The sequence below is a fragment of the Telmatherina bonti genome (genome assembly GCF_933228915.1).
Source record: "Telmatherina bonti genome assembly, chromosome: 6".
Lineage (NCBI taxonomy): Eukaryota > Metazoa > Chordata > Actinopteri > Atheriniformes > Telmatherinidae > Telmatherina > Telmatherina bonti.
The window spans coordinates 37,085,105-37,102,604 of record NC_136624.1 but is presented as its reverse complement, the minus strand read 5'-3'; the positions used below and the strand labels follow the sequence as shown (position 1 = coordinate 37,102,604).

Below are 17,500 nucleotides of genomic sequence, written 5' to 3'. Positions count from 1 at the left end.
ATAAGTATGTATGTATGTATGTATGTGTATAAGTATGTATGTATGTATGTGTATAAGTATGTATGTATGTATGTATGTGTATAAGTATGTATGTATGTATGTATGTGTATAAGTATGTATGTATGTATGTATGTGTATAAGTATGTATGTATGTATGTATGTGTATAAGTATGTATGTATGTATGTGTATAAGTATGTATGTATGTATGTGTATAAGTATGTATGTATGTATGTGTATAAGTATGTATGTATGTATGTGTATAAGTATGTATGTATGCATGTGTATATGTAAGTATGTATGCATGTGTATATGTATGTATGTATGCATGTATGTATATATGTATGTATGTATGCATGTATGTGTATATGTATGTATGTATGCATGTATGTGTATAAGTATGTATGTATGTATGTATGTATGTATGTATGTATGTATGTATGTATGTATGTGTATAAGTATGTATGTATGTATGTATGTATGTGTATAAGTATGTATGTATGTATGTATGTATGTATGTGTATAAGTATGTATGTATGTATGTATGTATGTATGTATGTGTATAAGTATGTATGTATGTATGTATGTATGTGTATAAGTATGTATGTATGTATGTATGTGTATAAGTATGTATGTATGTATGTATGTGTATAAGTATGTATGTATGTATGTATGTGTATAAGTATGTATGTATGTATGTGTATAAGTATGTATGTATGTATGTGTATAAGTATGTATGTATGTATGTGTATAAGTATGTATGTATGCATGTGTATAAGTATGTATGTATGCATGTGTATATGTAAGTATGTATGCATGTGTATATGTATGTATGTATGCATGTATGTATATATGTATGTATGTATGCATGTATGTGTATATGTATGTATGTATACATGTATGTGTATAGGTATGTATGTATGTGTATAAGTATGTATGTATGTATGTATGTGTATAAGTATGTATGTATGTATGTATGTATGTGTATAAGTATGTATGTATGTATGTATGTATGTATGTGTATAAGTATGTATGTATGTATGTATGTATGTGTATAAGTATGTATGTATGTATGTATGTATGTGTATAAGTATGTATGTATGTATGTATGTATGTGTATAAGTATGTATGTATGTATGTATGTATGTATGTATGTATGTATGTATGTATGTGTATAAGTATGTATGTATGTATGTGTATAAGTATGTATGTATGTATGTGTATAAGTATGTATGTATGTATGTATGTGTATAAGTATGTATGTATGTATGTATGTGTATAAGTATGTATGTATGTATGTATGTGTATAAGTATGTATGTATGTATGTATGTGTATAAGTATGTATGTATGTATGTATGTATGTATGTGTATAAGTATGTATGTATGTATGTATGTATGTATGTGTATAAGTATGTATGTATGTATGTATGTATGTATGTATGTATGTGTATAAGTATGTATGTATGTATGTGTATAAGTATGTATGTATGTATGTATGTGTATAAGTATGTATGTATGTATGTGTATAAGTATGTATGTATGTATGTGTATAAGTATGTATGTATGTATGCATGTATGTGTATATGTATGTATGTATGCATGTATGTGTATATGTATGTATGTATGCATGTATGTGTATAAGTATGTATGTATGCATGTATGTGTATAAGTATGTATGTATGTATGTATGTATGTATGTATGTGTATAAGTATGTATGTATGTATGTATGTATGTATGTGTATAAGTATGTATGTATGTATGTATGTATGTGTATAAGTATGTATGTATGTATGTATGTATGTATGTGTATAAGTATGTATGTATGTATGTATGTATGTGTATAAGTATGTATGTATGTATGTATGTGTACAAGTATGTATGTATGTATGTATGTATGTGTATATGTATGTATGTATGTGTATAAGTATGTATGTATGTATGTGTATAAGTATGTATGTATGTGTATAAGTATGTATGTATGTGTATAAGTATGTATGTATGCATGTATGTGTATATGTATGTATGTATGCATGTATGTGTATAAGTATGTATGTATGTAAGTATGTATGTATGTGTATAAGTATGTATGTATGTATGTATGTATGTGTGTATATAAGTATGTATGTATGTATGTGTATAAGTATGTATGTATGTATGTATGTATGTATGTGTATAAGTATGTATGCATGTGTGTAAGTATGTATGTATGTATGTATGTATGTGTATAAGTATGTATGTATGTATGTGTATAAGTATGTATGTATGTATGTATGTATGTATGTATGTATGTGTATAAGTATGTATGTATGTATGTATGTGTATAAGTATGTATGTATGTATGTATGTATGTGTATAAGTATGTATGTATGTATGTATGTGTGAATGTGTGTATAAGTATGTATGTATGTATGTATGTATGTATGTATGTATGTATGTATGTATGTATGTATGTATGTATGTATGTGTATAAGTATGTATGTATGTGTATAAGTGTGTATGTATGTATGTATGTATGTATGTGTACATGCATGTCTATATGTATGTATGTATGTATGTATGTGTACATGCATGTCTATATGTATGTACACATACATACAGATAAGAAAAAAGTTCTCGCTTCTTGTGGAGGATGTAACAAGTTTCACTCATCAGTCCACTGAGTCCAGCTACTCGGAAAACTCACCAGAACTTTCCTCCTTTGCAATCTTTTCCTCCGTGGGCTCTACCGCCACTGCTTTCTCCACCCGGCTAGGGTGCTCTGGTACCAGTCTTGATCTGAAACACCAAACCACAATTTCAATCAAAGTGTCAACAAGTTGAAGATAGGAGATGCTATGTGATTAGAGAAATAAATACTCACAGTCTCTTCTTGTCCACCATTCTCTTAACTCTAATTGCTCTTTGCTCCGAGTACAGCTTACACACCCCTTCATACCAACCAGAAAAACAAACATTACATGATAGCCATATGTGCTAACACATGAGTTTCAGTGATCTCAGATGCAGCACGTGAGAACAAAGTACAAATTTGGATGTAATCAAAGATACTCCATTAGGAGTTGATCCAGTTTGATCAGTATTTAGTTCCAAACTCACCTTTCAGATACATCTCTATGAGATCCAGCACTGCCCCCCTGTGCTCCTTAATCTGCGCTGATGACGCCTGTTTCTCCACTGTGGTGTCAACAATGATACATTTACTTAATACAGATTAAAAAGATGTGGAACCACTTTAGCCCACACATGAGCAGCACACACCTTCATTACGTAGCTGCTTGATGGCTTCAGAACAGGTTCGCATAAAGATCTGAGCATCTTGATCAATCTGGTCTCGTTCACTGTCCGTCATGCGGGTAAGATCTGATGAAATGAGACTGTGAAACAAACAGGATCATGAACAAAAGTTCAAACATGAAGGCAACTTAAACAGATTTGGCCTTGACGTTTACAGTCGTGGAAAAGCTTTGACACTCTGACCGACTCCTTCCATGTCCCTGATTAATGCAAAGCTTCTGCTATTCTGAGTCCTCCAACGCCCCTCATCATGGTTCAATCTAACAGAGACGCATTACCAAGCACTAAGCAGGCAGCACAGAAACTGTTGCACAGGTCTCCAAACTATTAAAACTCCAAATGGTTGAACCAAACTACTTCAACCTCTAAAAAACAGTACAAACACTGAACAGGCAAAGGGAAAATAATTTAAAAAAATGAAAAAAATGGCTTCCTTGAACTGATCAAATCCAAAATATAGAAAAAATCCACCATAAATGAACATGAAGATATTTCCATTTAGAAATATATATGACACTTGCAATGCATGTATAAAGTATTTTTATGTTTATTTTATTTATTTATCGCTTTTTATCTAATATTCCAACATCTGTTCAGATTTCATTTTCACATTCTACATGTCAGAGATGGTTTCGTTAACATGCCTTCAGATACGGCAGAGGTTGCAATAAATGCAGGAACATCATGACCCAATGGCATGTGGTGAGCTACTGTAAATGAGCATAACTCTGTTTGTCAACTATTACCTGACAAGCAGAATTAATACTGAACAATAAAAAGCAATGAATCTGTTTTTAATCCAATCTACTTTGTCAAATTTCAGCTGTTATGATCTCCAACTTCACCAGTTTAGTACATAGAATCTAGTCCCCAATGTTATAGTTAGTTTATTTTGTTTTGTTTGGATCAGTCACACTCAGTTTATCTATTTCCATAAAAAAAAATAAAATAAAACAAAAACAAAGTAGGCAGGAGCAAAGCTTGTATGCATAATAATGTGCTCTTACATCTAGTTACCTTAAATTATACAAATAAAAGAATGTGACTTTTTTAAAGAAAAAAAAAGTATAAATCTTTAAATAAAAAAAAAAAGCTGATAAATCATCATTTAAATGAAAATAAAGAATTACAATTTTTACCTTATTTCTGAGTTTATTCCACAGCGAGCATCCCGAAAAGACAAACATCTTTCATAAGACTTTAAAACAACAACCTCTTAATAGTCCACTATTTTCCACTAAGATAAAGGACGTTAGCAGGAAATTTTAGGGAAAGTAATAGATGAAGGTTGTGCCTATAATAAACTTCCACACAGACCACTGGATTTTCCCCACCACTAATTGCTACTGGACGCCAACCGCTGACCTGTAATCCCTGCTTAATGTATTCTGTTGAAGATTTATCAACAAATCTTACAAAAGACAATTTACCCGACACACCCGCACCTACAAAACACACAGAGCCCTCGAGCACAGGAAGGTCTGGATTAGTCCCTGGGTGTGATTTGTTCTACACTTGGTTGCAGTTCAATTATTCCAGACAATTAGACTGGAGCCTGATTCAACAGACCACCCTACTCGCCGCTGACCTTGTGCCAGCAGCCAGCTCCTGCAGCTCACACACACACGCATGCACACACGCACACACACACACAAGACATATTGCAAAGTCCCGTGTGGAAAATCCTGACTGCTGACCTTGTGTGATTTATCCCTTCATCGAGCCTTATGTACAGCTGTTTTGGGTTGTTTGGCGATGCTTACCTTCCAACACTCACGTAATCTTTTCGGTGTTGGAGCAGGAAGTCTTTGAGCTTGGTGATGTTCGCAATCTGCCAAAAAGGGAGAAGACAAATCATATATTCAATGCAATTCCTCAGTATCTCTTTCAAACATGTTTAGGAGAGTTTTAAAAACCAAGAAGCAATTTCCTTCCCGCATTTAGACGTGATTTAATATGTGTTGGATGTGACTGGTTGCTAAAGTCTTTTCATCTCTAAAGCCTCATTATTGATCTTATAATTCATCAGCTGCCCGACATGCAAAACTAACTAGCAATTTCCTCAATAAATGGCTGCCATAAATAAAATCCCCAGCAGTCACATTCAGAACACTACATTTTAACTTCATGATCCGTTACTATTTATCACAGAAAAAAATGACCGGATTTATGTGTGTATACAAGGAAACCAGAGGAAACTCGGTTCAATCCAATATTTGCTGGTGTAATTTGGTCAAATATTTAAAAAAAAAAGACTAAACTGCTTCCCTGTCTTAGGGGGCACTGCTGGCAGGGTGCATGTGGATGTGAGGGCACACACAGCAGGCTCTGTTGCATCCACTGGACGACAGAAGTCAGACAAGCCGTGGATTGAAAAATGACACAATGAGTTTGACTGTGACAGCGCCCACAGAGTGCGGGGGATTATTTGGATAGCAAAACGACGCTGTCTTCAGCCTTCAACCTTCAGCCTTTTCACTCTTAACAACCTCAATTATAAAATTACCTTGGCTGTAAGTAGGAACCCGGCACCAGCCGTCCAATAATGTCTCTAAACATTCATCCCTCATGTCATGGAGACGTCAAAGCCGTTTTATTTAAGCTGTCGTTAAAAAGAAACATTTTTCCAAATCAGACGCAAGTTATAGAGCTAATCCATTTACTAGTAACCCATTATTCGTTATCTGGCTAGATATATTACTGAGTGACACATGACACTGCTGTGGGAGACACAAGAGTGGCTAAGGCGAACAGACCCTTGTAATAATACAATTATTTCAGGTCAACAGTTAATTGTGGTTCAGTGCAATTGAACTTAAAGGGGGTGGTGGGTCAAAATGAACAGAACCTTTTTATGTTTTAAAATGGTCTTTCATGCAACTTTTCCCAGTGAAACAGTGGCAACAGCTCAAGCTTTGTGATTTATAATATTTAGAAGTCATTTAGATTTAAACACATTCAGGTATGTCAAGTCTCAGCATAACTATAACAATTAATTAATTAAAATTTAATCATGTTTTGACAAATTCTATCAAATACTTTGGTATTGTGATAACTTCTTGATTTTCTTGGTGCTTGTTTACAGAACACTGAATATTTACAGCATCTTTTTCGCATCACAACATGAAAGGACCTCAACTCCTTTACAGGGCTTTTTATATTATAGTTGCAGCATGACTACAAGATGATCATGATATGATCTTTGCCTTCAACTCCACATTAATTTCAGCAGAACCAGGTTTTGTGGTAAAATGCTTATTTATAAAGAAAACCACAATGGAAGCACAACTTTAAGTTTCAGTAATGATCTTGGCTTGCTACAAGATGGAAAATATAAACTCCCACATGACATGACTAATTTATCTCTAACTATAGACTATGCTTTCTGTTTGCAATCAGCACTTGGCTCAAGTTTTTTCTTTATGCATTGACTTTATTTGACTACACATCAGCTCATAGGACTACATCTTTTTTGACCAGCAGGCAGCGCTAAGTCCTTAGTATTGGAAGATGCTGAGACAGGAAAAAACGCATGTGTAAATGCATGTGTTATGTCAAGACGGCTGCTCTGGGGGCTGAACCGTCTCCTGTGTGTATACATTGGAGCTCAGATTCCCAGCACAACCTCAAGGGTTTGCAGGGGGTCAGAGGGATCAATTGCTCTTGTAACTTAAGACCTTAAAGAGCAAGTAATTCCTCAACAATGAGGAAGGGGGTGGCCTTGTGCCTGCGACTCGGCATATATGTGTGCATGCAAGTGTGTGTGTTTATGTGCAGCCGCCGTAGGTGTGTGTGTGTGTGTGAGGCTGGGCTTGCAGCAGAGGCAGGAGGAGACAGTCTGCCGGGCTATATCTAATCTCGTCATCATCAAAGACCCCTACTTTACCTCCTCACTTTCTCCTTCCCCCTGCTCCCCTCCAGCTCTGACAGAGCCCAAACAAACCATCAGGGGGGATTATTATGAGGAAGAAAAGAGAAAAGGCTTAGCTAGCAGATTTCTAAAAAGCTTGGATGGCTCTTTGTTTTGTTAAATCCAGGTAACTGACAGAGTTCGATGATGACTGCACCGCTTTGGTTTAAGTCCCTGACTGTGTCCTGACCGTGGGCTATCCATACTGACGCCATGCTGGTTTGTGTTTAACAACGCAGGCCTGACACAGGGAGGAAGCTTCAGTGGAGAATACTGTGCCACATGTTGACTTTATTATGATGTTTATGTCTGACTCGCTAATGGGCCGACTTTTCCTCTCATGTCTATTCAGTTACAACGCTTTACTCAGTTCTATAAACAAACAGGCAGCAATCAAACAAAGCTTTTAGGAATATTTATAAACGGTAAATTTAACCTTTCTTTTACATGTCCTGAAATCATATTTATGTGTTGTGGTTTTCATTACATAATTGATTTCAGTTCAAAAGGTGCAGTAAGCAGAAGTTGCATTCGATCACGCAGGACAAGCATGGACAAAAATGCAAACCAAACTATTTCAATGCAATATTGACATCTGACTCACATGTTAATGGTTTTGCAACACTACTAATATGTAAAACACAAGCTGAAGTGACCATAGTGCTGCCAGTCGCAGGCTGTTAAGCGTCTCGCTGCTGAAACTGAGATGGACTGAGGTGTGACGTCACCACTTGGAGAAGCCACATGGTTGATTTTGGACATAACTCGCTGGAAACTCAGCAGCATTTGGATACAACTGACTTGAAACGATCAATTTGTTCAGAAGAAGAAACATCATCTGTACTCTATGAAGGGCTGGTTTTACCAGGTGAAAAGTCAAGTTTACATTAAAAAAAAGCAAATATCTAGGAAAAAACAACAAATGTTCATGTTCGACATGTTCCACCATAATAGATCATATTAAAAAAAGTTGACAACTATTAAAATAGTCTGTGCTATAATCATTTAGGGATAGTAGATTAAAGTATTTTAAGTTATTTATTCATGTTTGTCTTTATGTTCTGTTTTGTAAAGTACAGCAAATAGCTTTTTATGTATGAAACGCACAATACAAACAAACTTGCCCCGCCTTCTGTTTTCATTTGAGCAAATAAATCTGTATATAGAACTGACTGAGATTCACCAGCATGTATTAAAGAAAATGAGCCCTGACATGACTACTCCTAACAAAACTATCTTTAAAACAAAGTTTACATGCTTAAAAAACTACAATTAGGTATTTAGTTTGGCTAATGTAGCCACAATGCTGCTAACATGGATAAAAGTTTGGAAGAAAATTTTTGAATTTACATAATTTTTTCCTTTAAATCACCCTTCTGTAGCAAAATGCAAGAAAATGCTAAATAAACTATTAAGTCAATCTGAAGTTTTAAAAATAATATTAAAAAGAAACTAAAATGTGTTCAATCACAAAGCTTCTCTCTCTGTCTCTCTCTCTCTCTACAAGGTGCTTTTCTGTTTTCTCTTCTCTTTCTGTCCCTCTTCTATCCTCTTCTGTCCGGTCCAGCAGTACAAACTATGTAATATAAACAATTATGCTAAATAAATAGAAAAATAAAATAAGAATTCAGTAAATTTGCTGCAGAATACAGCATCCAGACCATCATTCTGCTTGCTAAATGCTGGACAAGACAAAAAAAAGAAGAAGAAAAAAAAAAAAAATCACAAAGCTTTACCATATCCTTTCACCTGTCAACGTCCGCTACTTTACTTTTGCTGGATGTTTAATTATCTTAACAATCTTCTGAAATGTTCACAAACTTTATTCGAATTGGACAGATCCATTTGAGGCCTATTTAATACTCATGTCATGATTTTGGATTTAAACATAGGTCTGCACGCCTCAACCTCAACACTTAAAGAAGTGAAACAGAACTAGATTTTGTTCAGACCTGACAGCAGATGCCTCAAAATTCAATTTGCCAGGCTTCCATGGGAAAACAGTGGAGAGCTTAGGCAGACTGGTAAAGAGACCAGTTAGCAATGGGGTTCATATCAGGGTGATCCCTGCAAATCGCTCAGTATAGACTTGGCTTACACAGAGACATGTGAGCATATTTTACAGCTATGCCAATGTATTTTTGTAATATATTAACGCAAGTAACTTGAGAGAAATTACAGATTACACGCAGTTTGAGTGACATTATGCTCAAGTGTAACACTGCAATTTCTCATGAGACAATATCACATTTTACAAGTCCTTTATCAGGAGTAAATTTTTTAATGTTTATGTGACTCTTAACATTTTCCTGGAAAAACCATAGAAGACAACTCATAAATGTCAGAGCTTTTCTGGTTTAACTGTAAAATATGTAGATATGTATGCAGATAAATTGTCAACCACAGAATAAAGTAAGTAAATAATTAAATTAAATCTCTAAATCCACTCAAGTCTCATCTCAATGAAAACATATTTTGAAAAGTTTGGTCTTTGACTTGAAATTGGCAAATCCACTTGGTCTCTTTTACTGCTGAGTAAAATTCCCAGTGAAAACATTTTATTTCATGTTCAGTGATTTTTAATAGGCTTATGTAGTTTACATCATTTCAATCATAATTTCATAGGTTAAAAAAAAAAAAAAAAAAAACGGAGGTGGAAACTTAATCGTCAATGAAAATCCCACTAAGTCAACTAAATTAATGAAAATTAAACTGAATGGTTAGAAAATACACGAGTATACTGTTTCAGAACGAAGTTTTCACAGGGAAGAGCCCCTCTAAAAACACAACATACTTTTAAGAGCTGGCTGATGGCCACACTTTTCAGTGTTTCAAAGAAAACACTGTGAGAAGGAGCCAATTTTGGAATACCAATACTGAAAGCGCAGTGGGGAGCCAAGCACTATTTTCTACACTCAATTTAACAATTTTGAAGTGACCTCCTCCATTTAAACTCGAGAAGGGCAGCATGCTGTGGGGAGTGACGAGGTGAGCGGTGAAATGGAGATCACAGCACCCAAAACCACCCCTATGAGGTAAAAGATTCCCCTGACCAAACCCCATCCTGCAAACACTAGCCCTCTTATTAGTCAATCAAAACGTTTCTCTTTTTTTCCCAGTAGGAATCGGTTTGAAAGAAGCTACATTTCCTTTCTTGCTGTGCTGATTTTTAAGTGGAAAAATGTCTCTTAAGACCACTGTATTTGTCAACTTTGATGTTTTCTATTTTTGCAAAGCTTCAATGGGAACTTGGGAGGGAGAGCTATGCATGTCTTGAAGGGCACGCACATCTGTTGTGCATTAGGTGCCGGCCGTCAACATTGTTACTGGGGACCTAATTTAATATTTTCTCTGTTTTGATCTTCCACCTTTAATCACTGGCTCTTGGGAGGATCGGCTTTCTCCAGAAATTGTTTGAGAGCCGAAAGAAAATGTTATTGCAGCATGTTTATGGAATCATACATGGGAAGAGGCGACTCAGGGAAAAAATGCTGTATATGTCAGCCTATATAGGAAAGAATGGATAGTAGAGTTGGGGGAAATGTGGGTGAAAACCACCACATAACTAAGTTGTCGGGACATTCCAGACTAGCAATTTCAATTTCTACAAAATGTTTTCCATGAGATGGTTGAAGATGATATCTGCAGCTCAAAGTAAAAGGACTGGGGGGTTGGGGGCATAAGGCAGGCACCGCAGGATAGGTTCATGTTTCTTTTGAATCAGCAGCAGTCTTTTTTATTAAACCACCATTTCTAATATCAATGTAGAAGAACATAACAGAAACCTAGCTGTGTGGAGCTGTTGAAGTGGGTTCAATGTTTGCCCCAGACTGAAGGTTGGAGCCATCAGGTACAACTTAAAGACCTCACTCCCCGAGGGAAACGTAAAGTGCTTCTTAAAGTTGCCTTTGAAGAGATCTGTGTTCATGATCCTCATGTCAAGCCAAGGTTTTCTGGCTGTAAAGGCAAAACTCCCGACAAGGAATGAAGACCTTCAGTTTTCAACGACCCATCTCTTACTGCCAACTAGAGACCGTGGTGCCGTAAATCAAGTGAATCAAGACATTTCAAAAGGTTTTCTGAAATTTCCTAAACAAATTAAATGTCTATGTTACTTTCTATTGCAGATTTTTAAAGACAACTTTTAAATTATTTATATTAATATGATATAATATGTTTACAAATTAAGGTTCAATTGAATAACAAATAGTTTACAACTAAAAGTTAAAGCTTTTTTCTTTTAAACAATTTTCAGTATCTGGTCAAACAATCTTTTCTGCTAACAAATCTTCCCTGTGTGAAAAAACTCTACGTAGTATCTACGTAGTCGCCATGACAAGAGAATTCTCCCAAGTAATCAAAATGGAGCTTCAACACTTGATTATTATATCATTCTAGGGCTGGGCGATATGACCTTTTAGTAATATCCCGATATTTTCATGGCCTGTCACGATATACGATATATATCGCGATATTTACCTCAGCCTTGAATGAATGCTTTGGTGCATACAATCACATCAGCAAGGGGATTTTGTGTCTCCATTAAAACATAATTGTTCATTCTGCATTAAGATATGCTGATTTTAAACATTCATGCCAAAAGGATGAATTTGTAACGAAGCAAACTGATCAAAACCATATTTATTGAACAGTTAAAGCAGCGGCAGAAACATGTCATTTTAAAACAAAATAAAGTGACTTTGCATGATGTAATAAATGCAACGTATGAAAATAGGTGCTCTAGGGGGGACTTTTCAAATGATGAACTATTATAAGGCTTTGCTTTATGGACACGTTTTTGAGTTGTCGTGTATTTTTTTTAATCGCAGAGTTTAGCGTAGAAATCAGTCTTATAATACAGGCAGAATGTCCTCGTATCGTCTCCAATAAACGGCTTCAGCCAGTTTTTAATTCAGGATTTGATTCCCACTCCTTTCTGTACTTTCTAGAGACATGACGAGCTAGATAAATATGCTTGTGTCACACACACAGTGGATGAGGTGAGTAAGTGACAGAGGCTGTGAATGTAATCAAATAGAATTAATTATTTTTGCGTGACGTGAAAAACTTTGTAATTTACGTCCCACTCTGTAATCCAGAGCGGGATCAGTGGCGGATTTGGCTGTTCATTGTGACTGTAGGTGGAGTCGTGCAGGTGTCCTCTCTGCTCCTCTGACTGGCTGCAGCCGGAGCGACTGCGTGCTTTAGGACGGGGAGAGACTCTCGTTCTGACAATAACTTTACAATATGCGCTTTAAAGTCAGTCGCCAAAACATCAGGAAAGTCTCCAATAACTCCTGTAAAAGTTGCTAGATTTATCGCTAGTCGCTTTTCACAAAAAAAGTCGCCAGATTTAGCGAGAAAGTCGCCAAGTTGGCAACAGTGGCTACACGCTGCTTCTCATGACGTAGCACGTAGCTCCCGTTATGTACGTAACTAGGTGCGCTTGCTTTAACTCTCTGTGCAAAGCAGTGCAGAGTCGAGGAGGAGTGAGAAAACCCCGCCCACAGCTAAAAACACCTGCGTGACAACAGGATACTCGAATATGACGAATATAGGCATTTTCTATATCGCACAGGGGACTAGCCACGATATCTCGAGTATATTCGATATATCGCCCAGCCCTATATCATTCATTATAAGGAAGATAAGATCATCCTTTAAGACTCAATATCAATAATCATTGTTTGATGCTACAACTTTCAGTGTTACTCTGGGCTATTCCAGCAATTAGCAGGCGAGAGGTGGGGTACAGCCTGGACAAGTCATCACGCAGAGAGACAAACGTCTCACGCTTACATTGATTTCAAGATAGAAGGGACCAAACTGTAAATTTGGGGTTATAAAAGTAACAAAAAATGTTAACATTTGAAATCTAAACAGAAGCTAATCATTCCTCATTAAATCACCACGACTGTAAAGTTTTCACATCACAGAGGGATCATATTGCATTTGTGCGTATTTTAATTTTAATGGGACATAGCTGGTCCAATTAGTAGTACTTAATAATTAAAATACTTTTTTAAAAATTAGAAATAAACAAAAACAACCCTGACAAGTTAAAAAGCAAAGTCTACATGAAATTAGAATTTTGATTCATGACATGTTAAATACCCAAAAAATATGGAATTGTATTGGCTGTTTATTAGATTCAAGGTTTAGACGCATTTCATAACTTTCTGACCTTAAAACTCTGCGTCCCCAACTAGTTCAAGGACAAAGTGACATCTATCATTCTCATTTCTGGAGCCGCTGCTGCCGTATCCCGAGACTGAGAAACTGACACAACTTTTACATCCGGGACGGAAGGTGACGTTGCAGCAGAGTTTTACTATATGCTGGAAAACACACTGGCTGTTTTGAACATGTAACGTTGCTGATTCAGCCAAGAAACACAAGAGGATTAAAAGATAAGTGAACAAGATTCACTGTAAGATCCTCTTCTGCTGGCTGGAGAGAGCTAACAGGTTAGGTAGGATGGATGGCGAATTAGCCGTCGATTGGGGGACGTATGACGAAAAATGGCAAAAGTTCGGCTGTGTGTCTCAATGTAATAAATCCATCAGCATTTATTGTCTGAATTTGATATTTTTTAGGTTGGCCACATAACAGCACTCAATAAAAAGGCAAAAGAAAAGGACAACTGCTATTTTACAAGTTCCACAAAATTACAGCTGAAACTTGAACTATCAAAGAGTCAGTTAAGTTGAGCCACCTCACGTACAGCAGACGTATTGTACTGCAGGTTCAAGTCCGAGCCTGGAGACAAGTGCAAGTGTGGCATTTGTCTGTATTTGAGAGTTATTCTTAATGTTTTCTTTCACTGCTTCCTTTCCTTTTATTGTGCTAGGTCCTAAATTAATGTCTCATGCTATCATGTTTTGTTTATAAATGCCCACATTTGACCAGTTGTAAACAAAAATAGATGATCACCCCATCAATGTTTGGAGGGTGTAGATCATACATGTCAAACTTTTTGGCCCGCATCAAAATTATATTTGGCCCGCTAGATGATTTAAATATGTATTATGTCTAGACTGCCGATCCATTATACAGCACACGTACCACTAATACTATACATCCCACAATACTGTCTTGGCGCGCTAGACTCCGAACTGGAAAACACCCCCACCTGTCAATCTGCAGCTTCAGGGGCACGCGCACATCATCACTGTTACAACGCCGTGAGGGCTTTTAGAACCAAGTTGCGCTTGTGGGAAAGTCAGATGCAGCAAGGAAACCTGGCTCATTTTTTGTGCTGCCAAGTCATGAAAGAGCAGACCTCTACCGCCGTGTTGCCTTTTGCACAGTTTGCTGAAAAACTCAATCTACTTAGCGCTGAATTTACCTGACGATTTGTCGACTTCAAAGCCAAAAAATGTAGATTTAAACTTTTTAGCAACCCATTTGCTGTTGACTTGAAAAGTGCACCAACCAACCTCCAAATGGAGCTTATTAAGCTACAATGTAATGACACGCTCAAAGTCAAAGTATGACTCTGTCGGTGCTGCGCAATTTCCTCCTTACCTCCCCGACATGCTGCCTCCACTCTGTGCCCAAGCTGCGCAAATGCTATGTTCGGCAGCACATATCTGTGTGAGCAACTGTTTTATTTCATGAAGATGAACAAAACACCAACAGGAGTCGTTTCACTGATGAACACCTTCATACAGTCCTGAGGATTTCCTCAGCTCAGAGCCTGACTCCACAAATTGATGTGCTTGAATGTAAAAAGCGATGCCAAGTATCTGGATTGGACCCATGTGCATCATCAGAGTAAATGGAAGCAAACCAAACTGGATAAATATGATTTTATTTACTGAAGGCATGGTCTGTTCAAAGTTGAAAGAGATAATCTTTTTTTTGTTTTGTTTTTTTTTGGTGTTGGGCTTGATGGCCTGTGATGAAAAGATTTAGGTTACAATTAAAATGAATATAAAGTTTCAGATATGGAGGCCTGATATTTAGTTCAGTTTTTTTTCTATTTTAGCCTGGTCTGGGTTCAGTGTTTAAGCAAAAATAGGCCTTACTATTATTTAATATATGAAAATGTTTAAAACACTACTGTATCTCAAAGATAATAAAAACATGAATAATACCCGTCACTTTCTGAATTTAAAAAAAAAAAAAAAAAAAAAAAAAAAAAAGAGTTTGGCCCTCTACTTTGTACTCTTTTTAATTTTGACCCTCTGTGAATTTGAGTTTGACATACCTGCTGTAGATAGGCAGATGGACAAATGAACACGTTGAGTTAATTTGTCTCCTATGATGCACAACCTGCAATGTGATTATTTTCAAACAATATATTGTGCAGCTCTAAATTGAAAATTGTTATAAGACTGTATCCTTTAACATGATAAGCAACTTTGCTATCCAAAATTCAACTTTAGCTTGACTATACGGCTCTCGACAGAAGTTGAAAGTCCATTTCCTTTGCTCAGCTTTTCCATTCCCTTAAGTTATTTAAACCAAACTTTTATAATGATATTTAAAGGAAAATGTGCACCAGGCTTGCTTCCATTCCCTAGTTTGTAGAGAAAAAACTGAGCTGCTCTGCTCGTTAAAAATAAGGCACGCTACCCAGTCAGAAATATTTCAGCAATCAAAACTGAACACTTTAATTACATACAAGAGGATTTGGGGAATTTATTTGAACTGGGTTCACTATCATAATTTCATGTCATTAAATATAAGCCATGTTTATTCTTCACGTAGGAATAGCTGATCACAATGAAGCATGTAAGTATTATGTTGTAGATGTCAAAACGAATAATGACTATGTAGAGGTATTCTTGAAAAGGTGAAAACACAAAATTACTGACAGCAAAATTTTTCTTTGTTTTTTAATTTTGACATTTATGCATGATATCATTAGTTTTATCACTATATAAATCTAATTTTAGGTTTACTTCAGATTTAAACTAATTATTAGTCGATAATAATATACACAGCAGCATGTTGTGTAATTTTTGACACAGGGTGGCAACATGTTTCCAAAAATCACTGACTGATAACACCAACTATTTGAGCAACACATTCTGTGCAACACAGAGGTTCCTTCCTGTGGATTTTATTCTGTGTGAAGTTGCCCCTATCCTTAATTTAAAAAATGTATGAAAATTGTCTCAATCCAATCGTTTACGCTGCAAAAGTATGAAAACATTCCCAATGTGAGAGCACCCATCATCCCCAAAAAGAACTGTTAATAATGCTTCTGCCACGTTTGTGCTGCATTTTTCAATTAATATTGGCGACAAAGGGAAAGCTGCGACACGTCACACTGAAATAATCTTCATATCTCAAAGATTAAAGCAGCACGAACATTATTATATGCAACACAAACGAGACTATTTTCATAAACTTTTATTGAGGATGTGGAGCCAACTTCACGCAGAAAATGTACCCTTTAGTAGCATTCTGAGTGTTATCTGTAAACACTTTTTAGCTTGCAAAAAGTTTATTTCATTAAATGAGCCACAAACACCCCATTCAATCATTTAATCTTCAATAATACATAGCATTTGAATAAACAATGCACAGTTTCAGATCTCATTTCAGTTAATTCTAGTTATTAGTTTGCAGTTAACGGCGAACATCGATTGAAGCCATTCTGATTTATAAATATGAGTATCGTTCAATGCATGCTTTAAATGAATGCTTCTACCGTTTTGTCTACTTTAAAGAGCAAATTTAATCACTATAACCAAATATTTGAGCAGCTTTAAGTAGAAGTTCGTGAAAGTGCTGGCGAAGCTAAAGCTAAAGCTAGCTTTCATTAAAAGAAAGAAAAACTTACCACTTCTTTTGCGCGCGGTGAGAAGCCGCTCTTTGGTCTGCTTCTCTTGAAAATGTCATCTTTAGTGGAATCAAATCCTATTCCTATGGCTTTATTTCTGGTCTTCACCGTCTTTACGCTGGCTTTAAAAAGTAAAGTTATATCCACAGCCATGTCTGTGCAGCTGCAGCGCGACGGAAGCCGCTGTAAACAAACCGACACGTCATCACGTAAAACGTCACCGTCCTGCGACGCTGCAGATTTTTCCCTGGAACAAATATGACTTCTTACAAACTTATAAAAGAGATTTCTCTACTGACAAATATTCTTATAATTATAGGTAAATATCATATTCACAAAAATAAATGGAAAAAACAGATGCCAAATATAAACTGCTTAAAAAAGAGTTTTGGAATATTCCTGTCCTCCATGAAATATATTAATAATCCTAATCAGACTGTTGCTAATTGTTTGATGCTGTAGAATGTTTGACCCTGTAAGTTGTTTTATGGTTCTGTTTG

General features: G+C 36.1%; 1 protein-coding gene across 1 annotated transcript in view; it reads right to left on the bottom strand.

Moving 5' to 3' along the window:
* Window positions 1-17,168, bottom strand: part of stx18 (syntaxin 18) — a 24,115-nt gene extending 6,947 nt beyond the window's left edge. Inside the window, exons 1-6 of the mRNA XM_079241451.1 lie at window positions 17,001-17,168; window positions 5,058-5,125; window positions 3,259-3,374; window positions 3,097-3,174; window positions 2,861-2,927; window positions 2,684-2,775 (exon numbers count right to left, since the gene is read on the bottom strand). Coding sequence (XP_079097577.1) covers window positions 2,684-2,775; window positions 2,861-2,927; window positions 3,097-3,174; window positions 3,259-3,374; window positions 5,058-5,125; window positions 17,001-17,153 — 574 coding nt within the window. The 5' untranslated portion in view covers window positions 17,154-17,168. The remainder of the gene's footprint in view (window positions 1-2,683; window positions 2,776-2,860; window positions 2,928-3,096; window positions 3,175-3,258; window positions 3,375-5,057; window positions 5,126-17,000) is intronic.
* Window positions 17,169-17,500: the final 332 nt, after the last annotated feature.